Below are 15385 nucleotides of genomic sequence, written 5' to 3'. Positions count from 1 at the left end.
CCATTTTAATAAGGTTTTGTGTTTACACAAAACCTTAAAAAGATTGTTAATGTTTTTTTTTTTATTTATCTCATTCTTCAATCACTGGAATAATGTGACGATTATTCTGGAACTGCACGATAGTTTTCAGGATCAGTTTTGATATTTGTTGCCCCTTCCATCGCTTCGGGATACTTTTGGACTTTACTGAACCGTCTTCTTCATTATCACACATCTTCAAGAAGGCACCTATCTCACGCACTTTCACTTTCCGACTATTTAAACCAATGCGGTGAATTTCGTCGATGTTCTCTGAGATCCCTGGGCCATCCTGAAAACTCAACATCACACAGTACTTTTTCCCATTAAAAAACAATTTTCACACAAAACTTCTTTTTGCCCATGTTTCCAATATTAGTAAAAGTGATGCCATTCAAGCGACTGAAATTTTGAAATCTGTCAACACATTATTATCATATTATACATGGAAACTTCTAAAGGTTGACATATGTCAGTCCGCGGACTTATTGCTCCATACAGTTAATGCTGGGGGAATGTGGAAGACATCACTGACTCCAACTGAAAAGTTTCATTTGGGCCCACTGATAACATTCTACAAGTATTCTACTCGCAAGCACTTTTCAATCGTAGGATCGTAGGAGCTCCTTACAAGTCAAAAAATACTCCCATCGTGAAGAGAGTTCCTTGAGGTCGATGCCTAATTGTCCTTCTTGAAAATTTTTGCCTGTAACTCACATTTGCGAAGAACAGGAATAAATTAAAACGGTATTCAAAAATTATTCAGACACAAATATCTACTTAAACTTTTCAAATAGAAAAAAATTGTTTCATTATTGTAAAAAAGAAGAGGACACCTCACTCATCAAATTATTGGCATCGACCAGATAATACCAAAAACTGAATTGGTCAAAAGTTTCTTAATAAAAGCTGGATGGTTCATAATTGTAAGTAGAGTAAACAAGTCTGGAAACCGGAAGCTGGACGTTTGAGGTATGAAAGACATTTCTCTCATTGGTACCTAGTACATAATACATGCATATATTATCTGAGAATATCCACTTTCGGGTGATGACTGACATTCAAAGCCTTGAATTTGTACAGAAGCGATAACTTTGACCGGTTTCCACGAAACTTGGTAGGACTATGCTCTATGTTATTGCCTATCATCACCATTAACGGCGCTACAACCGGTATCTGGTCTAGGTCTACCTTATTAAGCAACCCCAGACATCCCGGGTTTGCGCCGAAGTTCATCAATTCGATATTCACAAAAGCTGTCTGGCATCCTGACTTATGCCATCGCTCCATCTCAAGCAGGGTCTACATGGTCTTCCTTTTCTACCATAGATATTGCCCTTATAGACTTTCCGGTCTGAATCATCCTCATCCATACGGATTAGGTGACCCGCCAACCGCAACCCTCTGAGCCGGATTTTATCCACAACTAGATGGTCGTGGTATCGCTTATAGATTTCGTCGTTATGTAAGTTACGGAATTCTCATGTAAGGGGCCAAAAATTCTTCGGAGGACTCTTCTCTCGAGTTCGTAGTTTTCTTGCTAAGGACACAGGTATCCGAGGAATATATGAGGACTGGCAAGATTATAGTGTTGTACAGTAAAAACTTTGACTCTATGGTGAGACGTTGCGAGTGAACCAGTTTGTGTGAGCTCCGTTGGCTGCCAACAACCGCGTTATCAGTTGTGATTTTCCACCCTAGATAGGAGAAATTTTCAACGATTTCAAAGTTGTAGTCTCCTATGTTTATTGCTTTCGTTTGACCAATGGGATTCGATGCTGTTCGTTCTTTCGTTTTTGGCGCTGGCGTTGCCACCATGTAGCTCGTCTTGTCTTCATTAATGTGCAGCCCGAGATCTCGCGCCGCCTGCTGCTGGATGAAGGTAGATTGCACATCTCGGGTTGTTCTTCTCATAACATCAATATCGTCAGCGTAGTTGGGTGAACTTGAAGAGAATGGTGCCTCTCGCATTTACGTCTGCATTGCGAATAACTTTCTCCAAGGCCAGGTTAAAGAAGACGCATGATGGGGCATCCCTTGTCCTAGACCGTTGTTGATGGTCAATAGTTTCGAGAGTGATCCTGCTGCTTTTATCTGGCCTCGTACATTGATTAGGGTCAGCCAAGTCAGTGTTATCAATTTCGTTGGGATACCGAATTCTCTCATGACCGTGCACAGTTTTACCCTGGCTATGCTATCATAGGTGGCTTTAAAGTCCATGAAAAGATGGTGCAACTGATGGCCATATTCCAGCTTGCCACACAGAGAAGATCTAACTTATTGCTGGTTTGCCTGGAATGAAACAGCTTTAGGCCAATGATCTTTTGGGCGTATGAGGCTATCCGACCTAGCAAGCTAGCGGACAATATCTTATAAATGGTACTCAGCACCGTTATATCTCTACCATTACTGCATTGCGTGATATCTCCCTTTTTTATATGGAACAGATAATGCCCCATTGCCAATCATTAGGCATTGATTCGCTGTCCCACACCTTGAGCATTAGTTGATGAACCGCTTGGTGTAGTTGATTGCCTCCATGTTTAACCAATTCGGCTGTAATTCCATCGGCTCCTAGCGACTTATAACTTTTAAGCGGGTAGATTGTACGGACTGGTTCTTCTATGCTTGGTGGTGGCAACATTTGTCCGTCGTCTTCAGCTGGCGGCACCTTCAAGCCGCGGATGTTCTGGCTGTTCAGCAGTTCATCAAAGTACTCAACCCATCGCTCCAATATGCCCATTCTGTCGGAAATCAGATTTCCCTCTTTGTCTCGGCAGGATGACCATCGCGGTGTCTAAGGCTTCATCCTGCTGACTGTTTGGTAAAACTTCCGCGCCTGGTGCGGTTGCTCCCTGCATTTTTGTAGCTCACAGACTTGTTAGTTCTCCCAGGCTTCCTTTTACCCTCTGTGAAGTCGCTCCGCTCGACGGAGTTCGTGATAAGTCTCTGCGCGTGCCCGCGTTCTTTGAGAATGCAACATTACTCGGTATGCTGCATTCTTCCGTTCCGTAGCTAGCTTACATTCATCGTTAAACCAGCCGTTCTGACTTTTTTTCCGGCTGGGGCCAAGTATCTTTGTGGCCGTATAAATGATAACGTTCTCCAGGTGGTTGTGAAGGTCATTTGTTGATGCTTCATCTCCAGGATCTCAGTTGACTGCGGATATTGCGGCATCCATTTCCCTCTTATAGGTGTCGCGGAGGGCTGTGTTGTGCATGGCTTCAGTATTCACTCTCACCTGATTGTCAGAGGGGATTGTAGGTGGTGTCGTAATTCGAGCTCGGAGCACCATGCCAACGAGATAGTCATCCCAATCTGTATTGGCCCGCCTATATGTTCTGACATTCATCAAGACTGAGAGGTGGCTACGTTCAATCAGCACGTGGTCAATTTGGTTGAAAGTGGTCCCGTCTGGAGAGACCCACATATGATTGTGAACCGCTTTCCGCGCAAACCAGGTACTTCCGACAACCATTATGGATAATGCGCTGTCCGTTATCATTGGTATCCCTATCTAAGCTATGGGAGCCGACGTATTGCCTGAATGCGGGCTCCTTCCCTACTTAACTGTTGAAATCTCCAAGTATGATTTTGATATTATACTTGGGACAGGCTTCGAGGGTCCTCTCAACTGCCTCGTAGAAGGTATCATTCTCCGACTCTGCAGTCTCCTCTGTAGGGGCGTGAACGTTAATGAAGCTTATATTTCTAAACTTGCCTCGCAAACGCAGAGTTCACAGCCGTATATTTTCAAAGCCGATTCATCTTGTATCCTCTGGTTTATATCTTCCTTTAGGCAGTCGTTTACCTTCGGAATTTCCAGAAATCGATTTGCTTTTTTTTTTACATTTTTCGAATTTTGATGTTAGCAGAAATACGCCTTGTGAAATACACTTTCCGTCTTAGGTACATGGAATCGAAACCGGGCGCTTTAGCGGAGCAAAGATTCTCTATCCTTTCAATTTCGTTTTTAGGTAAAAATGCTTTCCCAAAAAAAATAATCCTCCAACTGTTGGCAAATCATAAACCGCTCTTCGGCCCTAGTATCGTAAATTTAATCATAAATTTCCCCAATCCGTTATATATCCTTAAAAGAGACTTCCCAAAAGTTGCTATTACTTAACTCTGAGGAGTTCTACCAGAAATATTTGTAAAAGGAGACGATTTCCAAATTTTTGTTTCATTCAATTTTTACAGCCTTTAATAGGCCTAAAAAAATTGATCAAAGTAGGAAGTCACAATTAATTCTAAAAACTATATTTCACCTTGCGGATCTAAAGTAGGCGACCCTCTTAAGAGATGTTATGGGTTTTTCTTAATGTTTCACAGCTTCTCCTTATTGCCTAAATTTTTCCTTCCTGGTGCTTTACAAGTTCCTTCCTTTGCAGCTTCCATTATTTCCTCCTCCCTTTGCAATTCTTCTCTAACCTATGTTGTATAGTATTTCATTCAGCTTCCGTTTGAGCTACTTTCTTATACACAACCTTAAAATTTCCAAAACTAAAAATCGTCCTTGGTCTATTTTCTTCCCACCGATGATACAAAAATTACTGGAGCGCTTTGTTAGGAGCTACCTTGATTTTGGAACCACTTTCCAACAAACCATCAATGATCAAGTATTGTAACTAAATAGTCAACCCATTCTTTTCCAGTTCATGTGGCCATGTGGCGTTTCAAATTTCAGATGACGTTACTTAAAAATTTTCTTAAAAATATTCGCCACAATATTTTATTGACCAAGAGACTTACCGGTTGAATGAAAATGCGAGGGAAAGCAGTCTCTGTCAGTCTCTTCTTTTATCACAGGATTCATGCCTATCAAAACAATAAAAACAAGTGGAAACTCATTGTTACCTTTTGCATAATCTATTAAAATCTTCTGCAGTACAGAATCTAAAACTTAACAGTAGCAAAGTTTATTTTATGATCCTAGAGGTTGACTTTTCTCATATCCTCATCACCCCAGTCCTCTACATACTTCCTTAGCACAAAGGTACAAGCTCCCTACTTTATACCCAAGTCTCTTCATGAAGTTTTCAACATAAGCGTTAAACCCACCATCCATTTGTATTCCCATAACCTCGATATCCCTCCATCCGCTTCATAAGCATTTCCCACCCCTCAGAAGTTACTATTTGTTGGCAATATATGTTATTATGTTTTCCATCAATTGTTGCTAAGTATCGCATGCAAATTTATCGCTCCTCCTTTAAAATTTGCAATTTCAGCGACTAATGCTCTATGGAACAATATGCTGGAACCCGACGGCCAAAAATACGAGTCCTGGAAAGTTGAATTCGAGGAGTTTAAATGCCCAACGAAGGAACGTCCCTATTTTGCCACAAGAGAAAATAGCCGAACCTGAATTGCCATTGGGTTCATGTTCTGCAAATTGGAGCTTCAGTATTATGTTAAGAAAACTCTAACTGTTTATATGATAGAAACGAAATGCCTAAACTTAAAATTTAAGAAGCTTGGATGGTGTTCAGTTAGGATTTTAAGAAGCTTTTCCTAATTTAATAGCGAAGAACTGTAGTTTTTTAAGGATAAACCAATTCTGTGATTGATATCTTGGGCAAAATAAAGTTGTTCGAATATAATGAATAAATCTTTTTACTTGAAGTATAAATTTTTATGATTAACCCAGAGAGAGTATCAAAGAAGTGAAACTAGGTAAGATTATTTTTGACATATAAATGCAACAATCTAATTAGTTACAATTAGAGAAAGTAAGTAACGGTAGATACAATAGTCCAGTGAAAATAAAAAAACATTAGACACATTTCTTCGCTCTGGCATGCAGACCTTTTCCAACACGAATTGACTTTGTGACAACAGAGTTCCGCAGTAACATCACAGTTTCGACCGTTTTCCGTGAGGTCAAGTTCAGCATTCGTTCAGTGGATGCAAGGCCTATATACTATTTTCACCATAATTAAGAGATACAGAGTTAAACAGCGAGAAGAACTCATCCTGCCATATGATCGTCACCACAATCGCAAAAGGATCATCTGCATTTGTTACAATCTCAAATTCAGGCAACCGCAATGAACTATCTAAAACTATGTAAGGCAAGAATGAAAAGATATCGGGGAATTCAAAAATCAACAATTTTGAAATACGAGTAGCAAGTGAGCATTTTTATGAGGAAAGTTAAGACTTTAGTAATATCGGTTTGAACTGAGTTGGTCAAGTATCGCAACTTAAATACAGGTTAGACTTATTCAATGCTTTTCAAAACTAAACTTGATCTTTTCTCCTCTTGATTTTTGACACAGAGCTCACAACATAAAATTGCAGATTAAGAAAACCTTCCCATCTTTTTAGTGTTAAGAAAAGATTTTTTCTGACATTGCGAAATTGCAATCGACCATTTGTTAGTTCTGTGGACATACGTGGATGGTCTGAAAAATTTCCGAACTAACAATGATACAAGACATTTTTTTTTTAATTTATTTTTATTTTTCTACATAGTCTCCTTGTAAGTCTACACACTTCTCCCAGCGATACTCCCATCTCTTCAACCCGTCCAAATAGTACTCGGCGCCTTTTTCTGCAAAATAATTGCTTACGAAGACGACGAAAATCTTTGTCCTCCGAGCGCAATTTTTAGATTGGGGAGCAAACAGAAGTCGCTTGGGACTAGATCGCTTTCAAACCGTAATTCGTGGATTTTCGCCATAGTAACCACAGAGGTGAGAGACGGCGCATTGTCTTGGTGAAACAGATTTTTTTTTGTGACCGTTTTCCTGCAATGTATGCCTTTAGCTTGTCGAGTAATGATACGTAGTATGCTCCTGTTATGGTTTTCCCTATTTGAAGATAATCGACTAAGATAACTCTATGGCAACCCAAAAAATTGTCGTCATCTCTTTCCCAGCCGAACAAACAGTTTTTGTGTTTTTTGGATCAATTTCCCCCTTCGAAATCAAAACAGTGGACTGTATTTTTGTTTCAGGCGCATAATGGTCTATCCAAGTTTCATCTACAACAATTAATTTTCGCCAAAACGCTGATTTATTACGCTTACACTTCGCCTATAAAGCGTTGGAAATGTTCATTCGAACACATTTTTGGTCTAGTGTGAGCAACGCGCGGGCAGCTTTCTTACGCCTAAATTTTCATTCAATATATAACAAACACTTTCTTTTGACATATTCATAGCCTCTGATATCTCTCTCACTTTAATTCAATGGTCGTTTAGCACAATTTGGTGGGTTTTAGCGATGTTATTGTTAGTGGATGTCCCGAACGTTTATCGTCTCCCAAGCTTGTACGGCCACGTTTGAATTCAGCTGCCCAAAATTTCACTGTGGTAAATGATGGTGCGAAATCTCCTTAGACAGCGTCCAACTTATCTTTGATTTGCGTAGGCGTATTGCCTTTCAAAACCAAATAATAAATGACAGCTCGATACCCCATTTTTTCTATTTTCACAAAAATACTCACATCGACTTGCTCAAACGATTGTCAAATAACCACTGCGCGTCCAAAATGGCGGAAATTTTGGTGAGTATCTGTCAAAAGATGCGCAACTACATTCCCTAGCTTTTATTGACGAGTGCTGCCATCTTCACGTTGAGGTTGGAAACTTTTCAGACCACCCTCGTAATACTGCCCTTGTACGTGCTTTTTCTCCAATGACACATGTGCGACCACTACTACTCTTTAAGAAAGGTTGGAGTAAGGCATACCGGGAACTACGTTAATGATCAGCTCGTGCTCAATATAAACCAATTAAATAATGTTTGCTACCTACCTAACAACGATCATGTTCATGGAAACGTACCAAGTAGGCGCAACGGAATCAGGGTTTTATTAAACCTGCCAGTCAATCTCAATGCTTACACACTTTCGATACTTTGGACATACTACTGAAATGAAACCGAGCGATTCTAGATAAGTATGTTTTGTGAAAGCAGTATTTCAAGAAAGCATTCATATTAAGACTCCAAGTAAACTGAAAGTGGGGTATGCAAACCCTTCATTCACAAAATCTCGACAGATGGTTCATTGCGACCAAACAAACATGTCCACTAGGGATAGCAATGCCTTACCATAGATAAATCAAGCGTACAAAATTTGACCTACTTGTCTTAATGTTAAAAGGTGCCCCAACACAATTGAAAATAAGAACAAAAATTATACTTTTCAAATTATCATTTATTATCAGAAATTACTTAGAAACATATAAAAGTTGGGAAACCTGAAGATGAACGCTTCAGGTATGAAAGGTTTGTGTGTATCAGACATTTGAGTGTAAATTTGTCCCATTAGTACGTAACACGTAATACACCTATCATAACTTTGATAGAATAGTGCAATTTCCACCAAACTTGGTAAGATTACAGGCTATATTATAGCCTACATTGCTAGGTGCTAGAATAAATCCCTTGATTTTTCAGATTTTCTGGTTGAGCGGTTTCTGACAATCATCGTCATCAACGGTTCAACAACCGGTATCCGGTCTAGGCCCGCCTCAATAAGGAACTCAAGACATCCCGGTTTTGCGCCGAGATCCACAAATTCGATATCCCTATAAGCTGTCTAGCGTCCTGACCTACGCCACCGCTCCATCTCAGGCAAGGTCTGCCTAATCATCTTTTTCTACCATAGATATTGCCCTTATAGACTTTCCGGGCTGGATCATCCTCATCCATACGGATTAAGTGACCCGCCCACCGTAACCTATTGAGCCAGATTTTATCAACAACTTGACGGTCAAGGTGTCGCTCATAGATTTCGTTGTTATGTAGGCTACGGAATCGTCCATCCCCATGTAGGGGGCCAAAAATTCTTCAGAGGATTCTTCTCTCGAACGCGGCCAAGAGTTTGCAATTCTTCTTGCTAAGAAAGTTTCCGAGAAATATTATACATTAGGACTGGTAAGATCATTGTCTTGTACAGTAAGAGCTTTGATCCTATGGTGAGACGTTTCGAGCGGAACAGTTTTTGTAAGCTGAAATAGGCTCTGTTGGCTGACAACAACCGTGCGCGGATTTCATCATCGTAGCTGTTATCGATTGTGATTTTCGACCCTAGATAGGAGAAATTATCAACGGTGTCAAAGTTGTATTCTCCTATCCTTATTCTTCCTGATTTGATGTTGTTAGTTGATTGGTTTTCGGTGCTGACGTTGCCACCATATATTTTGTCTTGCCTTCATTGATGTGCAGCCCAAGATCTCGCGCCGCCTGCTCGATCTGGTTGAAGGCAGTTTGTACGTCTCGGGCCGTTCTTCCCATGATGTCGATATCGTCAGCATAGGCCAGTAGTTGGGTGGACTTAAAGAGGATCCTACCTCTTGCATTTACATCAGCATCACGGATCACTTTCTCGAGGGTCAGATCCCCTTGTCGTAGACCGTTGTTGATGTCCAATGATCTTGAGAGCGATGCTGCTGTTGTTATCTGGTCTCGCACATTGGTCAGGGTCAGCCTAGTCAGTCTTATCAATTTCGTCGGGATATGGAATTCTCTCATCGCCGTGTGCAGGCTTACCCTGGCTATGCTATCATAGGCGGCTTTAAAGTCGATGAATAGATGGTGCAACTGATTTCCATATTCCAACAGTTTTTCCATCGCTTGCCGCACAAAGAAAATCTGATCTGTCGCTGATTTGCCTACAGTGAAGCCTCTTTAGTGTAGGCCAATGATGTTCTGGGTATATGGGGCTATCCGCACTAGCAAGATAGCAGAGAATATCTTATAGATGGTACTCAGCAACGTCATATCTCTATAATTGCTGCACTGTGTGATATCTCCCTTTTTATGTATGAGGCAGATAATGCCTCGTTGCCAATCGTCAGGCATTGATTCGCTGTCCCATACCTTAAGCACAAGTTGATGAACCACTTGGTGTAATAGGTCGCCTTCATATTTGACTAATTCGGCTGTAATTCCATCGGCTCCTGGGGACTTATGATTTTTTAGCCGATGAATTGCACGGACTGTTTCTTTTATACTTGGTGGTGGTCGTCTTCAGTTGGCGGGACCTTCCACTCACCGATGTTCTGGTTGTTCAGTAACTCATCAAAGTACTCAACCCATCGCTCCAATATGCCCATTCTGTTTCTGAGAGTGGCCCCGTTAAATAAATGATCACTCTCGATCCCCCGAACTCCTCGCCTTTCCAACAAATGTCAAAACTACTAGCAACTAACTAGCTTCGGAAAGTACTAACCGAGACCTTTCGTTTGGTACTCCACATGACAATAAAATTTAAAAAAAATTGACACCCCCTTTTGCATGTATGGGGATTTCCCCTAAATTCGACGTGAAAGGATGTAACTCACTGTATGCGTGAGCGTTTACAGTCCCCATCTTTCCACCAAATTTGGTGTCAATCGCTCCTACAGTCTCCGAGAAAAATGCGTGTGACGCACAGACAGACAGTCAACCAATTTTAATAAGGTTTTGTTCTTAGCGAAAAAAAATTGCGAACACTTGACCGCATTGGAGAAAAGAATCCTCCGAGGAATGTTTTGCTCTCTACATAAGAATGGACTATTCCGTAGCCTGTATATCGATGGAATCTATGAACGATACCATAACCTTCTGGTTGTTGATAAAATTCGGCTGAACAGGTTGCGGCAAACAGGCCGCTTAATCCATATGGATGAGGATGACCCCGCCCGAAAAATCCATAAGAGCAATATCTGTGGTAGAAAAAGAAGACGATGTGGACCCTGCCTCAAATTGAGCGATGGCAATCTCGATAAGATGATAGCAGGTATCCATAAGAAGCTCAAACAGGTAGAAATCAATTGGAAGAAGAAATGAGAGACGAACACGAGTGCAGGGTGAATTCTAATCCAGCCCCGCGACGTAATGTGGTTCATGTGGGAATCCCGCCGGGAGAGTGGAAAGAGAAGGAGGTGATTTTAGTGGCTCCCATTTAATCGTCTGGCAAGAGCCAACACTTAGTTTTGAAGCTTTCCACGTTCCATCGAAATAAATACAGACATGCAGCCGGAAAGACAGACAGATGGACGGAGAGACAGACAGTTTTGTTCTACACAAAACATTAAATCTAGTAATAGTAATAATATAGGTTTTGGGGGCCTGCTTTAAGGAGGTTTTCCTATGTGACAGTTGATGTAACCTCTTTTTAGAATTTTTTTTTTTTGACAATAAAAATAAATGTAATCTTTTCGATTTATTTATGTGTTACTATTGGAGTCTTAAATTATGATACAAATTTTTAAATAATAAATTTAATACTTGTAATTTTACATTACTAAACATTGCGCCCTGTGCGTTGGGGGTTGTTGTAAGAGGTGACTAAAAAGGATAGAAATTTATGGGATAGCAACCTACACATTTTCAAACTTCATTGCTACCGAAACGTCAACAACTTCTTGGATAAGAACTAAACTCACGACTACGACCTCTGGCTATCGAAACCGGACTATGATTGGCTTCTCTGAAGTACGCACGCTCCTCGATAACGGTAGCGAGGCTCCCCAGGATGTTCACTTTCTGCAACTCGAGCGGCAATTTCAAACATATAAGCTGGGCATTCTAGGCCTAAACTTAATAACATTATGGGACTTAGGGGAGTACTCCTCTCCCTCTTGCCACACTAACAGGAATGTGCTTTTTCATTTTGGAAAGCAGCGCGCGAATCCGGTATCGGGCGGCTTCTGACCGCTGCGAAAAGGCGCCCTCTCTTGACTCTTGAGCCGCTTTCTGACACACTTCTAACTACAAGATTCCGGTCCAGGTTAAGGAGTATCACAATTGTACAATGCTACGCACGAACGGGGACTTCCGTTGTAGTAGAGGAGGATACTTTCCACGAGCAACTAAACCCAGTTCAGGGGAGGCTTCTGTTAAAGGTGACATTGTGGGCCTGATGAGTAATCAGGATGTCAAGGTGGGATGACAACATCTTGCTCGGGCATGTGATGAGGAAACCCGATCGTGACAACCATAACAACAATGGTAGGAGGTTTGTCGCTTTCTGCAATTGCACTGCTTCGTCATTAACTTTCGAGCCCAGAGGCTGCGATAAGGTGAGTTAGGTTTCAACTGACCGACATCGCACAAAAAATCAAATCAACCATTTAGCGGTGATAATTAGTAAATTTAAGAGTTGTCTCCTGGATGTGCGTAATAAGAGAGGCACTGCCATCAACTTCGAAAGCGCTTGCGTGTTGCGTCCGCCACTTCTCACAGAGTTGAGGAGTTGTGACCACTTAAGTTCAACATCGACCGCTTGTATAATCTAACTGTTGCTTGACTCTGAGAGAATTGACTTGTCGATGGGACGGCAGATAAACTTGGTAACCCGCCTAAGAATTTCGATGGCCATTGGGCTGCCTTAAAAAATGCTCTTTTCTCGGATGCTACACAGGTGGACGGCGATATACCGAATGGGCGCCATAAAATCTGGCTGACTGCAAAATCGTGGAAGCGAATCGATGAATGGAAGTGGTTGAAGGCTCTATTAAGCGCTGCGAGCGATTGCGTAATCCATTTGAACTCCGATAGTATTAATAATAATGATGGCTGCAATAATCCATATTGAATCAGAGCCTTGAAGTGTGTTAGAGGACTTCATTCAAGACCGTAACGGTACACTACAGGATTATAGTACACTGCAGGAAGCATTGTGGTCAGCTCGCCAAGATTATTACCCTGAATTGACTCAGGTACTTATTCACAGCTGAGTCGACTGGTATCCGACGTTAAGTCACGATACAAATTACTCTGCCATCAGTAACATTTGAACCAGGAATTTTCCCTTCGGCAGCCCAGCACTCTAACCACTTGAGCCATCCGAACATGAAACTCCGATACTGAGCAAAGTCTCTGGCAATTCAGCATAGTGCGTACCATGATAAGAGAGAATTTGCTATTGCGCTGATCAGGGAAGCGAAAGATGTCGCAGAACGCAATGATTTCAAAAGTGTACACCGCATCATTGAAGATCATGAATGTGGCCACTAATTTTTCGATGCTCCTCCTAACGACGTCAAATATCAACTTCTCTCTTTTTTAACCGTATCACATCCAGTGAGGTTCTTCCTCTTGTTGATTAAATGGGTAGTCACCGTAATATGCGGATACAGACTGGTCCTCAAAGCAGAAGAGAATTAATTTCGGCCATCAATGCACTCAAACGGAATAAAGTCTCTGGATTTGACAGTCTCTCCGCAGAATTATTTATCGCTGCACCTGCAGTTACTATAGATCCACTATTCCACTCGTATCAAAATCTTGGGAATCCGAGACCTTTCCCAGAGAGTGGAGAGGAGAGTGGAGTGATTGTTAAGATTCCAAAGAAGGAGACCCTCTTGAGTATAACAATTAGAGGGGTATCTGCTTGATTCCTGCCATCGTAAAAATAATAGCTAAAATAATCCTGGAACACAAAAAAAACATCTCGAAAGTTTGGTTAACAGAGAGCAGGCTTGTTTCTGCTCCGGATCTTCCTGCATTGGATAAATCAACACCCTACGGATCATTTTGGAACATAGTGCGGAGTTAAGATCTTCGTTGCATCTGCTCTTCATCGATTTGGAGCAAGCTTTCTATAGTGTAAACAGAGAGTGTATCTGAACTAGTGGCCAATATCAGAGTGACATATGATGGCTCAAAATGTCACATGCTGCACTGCGGCTAAATCTCGGAGGATAGATTACGACATCTTTCCTCAAAAACCTCGACTACGCTCATGGCATCTGTTTGCTCTCCCAACGATTTATGGACCTTGATCAAATGGATCTGGATTTGGAAAGAGAGGAAAGTAGAGTTGCACTGAAGATAAACCCCAACAAAACCAAGGTTCTCAGTCTGACGGGTCATAGCACTCTTCATATCTGCTTCAATGGGCAGAGCGTCAAAGGTGTCGATCAATTTGTATATCGAGGAAGCGTGGTTTCTGCCGACGATGGCGCCGAACTGGATGTTGCCCTAAGTATTAATAGCATTAGATTTCGCTGCCCTGTCTAAAATCTGGCAATGCAGTTATCTCAACATCAAGATTAAGTTGAGAATACTTTTTATTAGTGTTCTTTCTGTGTTGCTATATGGGAGTAGCTCATGGAAACTAAACTCCACTGTTACTTGACAATGCCAAGCCTTCGTAAATATTAGTTCGCGTCCTATCGTCAGAGTACACTGGCCTAATATTGTTTCAAACGAAGAACTTAGTCGGGGCACTTGGCGCAGAACAGTAAAGAAGAAGTACAGGGGCCTTGAGAAGGGCCTTTCAGATAATAACGAACGATGGCGCATAGGTGTTATGTACGCGCTATACTCCACCAAGAGGTGATTGGCAACCATGAACAGACCCCAGGAAGGAGGGTTTTAACGGGTTAAAGTTTTGAACTACGGTCTTTAATGGTTTCCATCTCTTCAAAAGAGAAACACAATAAACGGGTTTTGATAAAACTTTGTTTCATATCTCTAAATCTAAAATTCGTCGATTGCAAACAGATGGAGAATCACTTTCATCCAGTGGTAATAACATGTAAACTATGGTCTCTGGATGATGTATCGCTTGCTACTTATATATATTCTCCTGTCTCGTTTTTGTCTGTTTTTATGGGTACTATGGTAATTGAGAACTTTCATTCTAGCAGTCTCGTGCGAACAATTTGTTGGTATTATACAAACAATTAAAAAATTGGCATCTCCAAATAAGGAACTTATCTTCGAATTAGCCTTTTGAACCTTCTGAATAAACAGAACAGTCTGGGAATGGTGTAATAATTTAAATAAATTACTGCGTTTTACATTTGTGACTGAGTGTTGAGACCACAATGTAGACATTTCAAATGAAATTATTATTCACTTGGAACAGGTACTTCGTTGAAAAACAATAATTGCAATGATGAACAAATCCACCTGATTAGCATTAATTTTTAATAACTGTTCAACATGCCACAATCAACCTTGTCTTTTATGTACGTTTCTGACCACGTCAACATGCATGCCTGCTTAAGCAACTTAGTACGACAATGACTTTCAAAAATTTGAAATCGAATCAAACCAAAACACTAGCATCAATGTCAGTAAATCAAATCAAGCATTTACTTTTTTACTATAGATATTTCTGGTTGAGTTTTTTGGATTTTTCCTAGTTAGCAAGTATACAATTATCTAAATTAAAATAAAACCGGACCAGGTCCAAACAAAGGAAGCAACGAACCAGGAAACCATCCTAAGGATAGTCTGCGTACGTTACGAAATCAATCAGAAATCAGAATAACCAGGACTAATTGTTATGCATGTTGCATGTCCAGTACATATGGAAGATTTTTATCAACGCGAGATTATCTGAAATTCAAAAGTCCATTGGAGTGTGATGAATTTTTAATTCGGTGTGAGAAATTACCGGTGGCCAGAATATTAAC

General features: G+C 40.9%; 1 protein-coding gene across 3 annotated transcripts in view; it reads left to right on the top strand.

Moving 5' to 3' along the window:
• The window catches only part of LOC119650028 (phospholipase B1, membrane-associated), a 46851-nt gene extending 41236 nt beyond the window's left edge, over window positions 1-5615 (top strand). For all 3 annotated transcript variants that reach the window (XM_038052507.1, XM_038052505.1, XM_038052506.1), the window contains one exon: window positions 5250-5615. In XM_038052507.1, coding sequence (XP_037908435.1) covers window positions 5250-5386 — 137 coding nt within the window. In that variant the 3' untranslated portion in view covers window positions 5387-5615. The remainder of the gene's footprint in view (window positions 1-5249) is intronic.
• Window positions 5616-15385: the final 9770 nt, after the last annotated feature.

This window comes from Hermetia illucens, chromosome 2 (genome assembly GCF_905115235.1).
Source record: "Hermetia illucens chromosome 2, iHerIll2.2.curated.20191125, whole genome shotgun sequence".
In the NCBI taxonomy this organism is placed as follows: Eukaryota; Metazoa; Arthropoda; class Insecta; order Diptera; family Stratiomyidae; genus Hermetia; species Hermetia illucens.
Note: the sequence above shows the minus strand (reverse complement) of the source record. Positions and strands in the feature narration are given on the sequence as shown.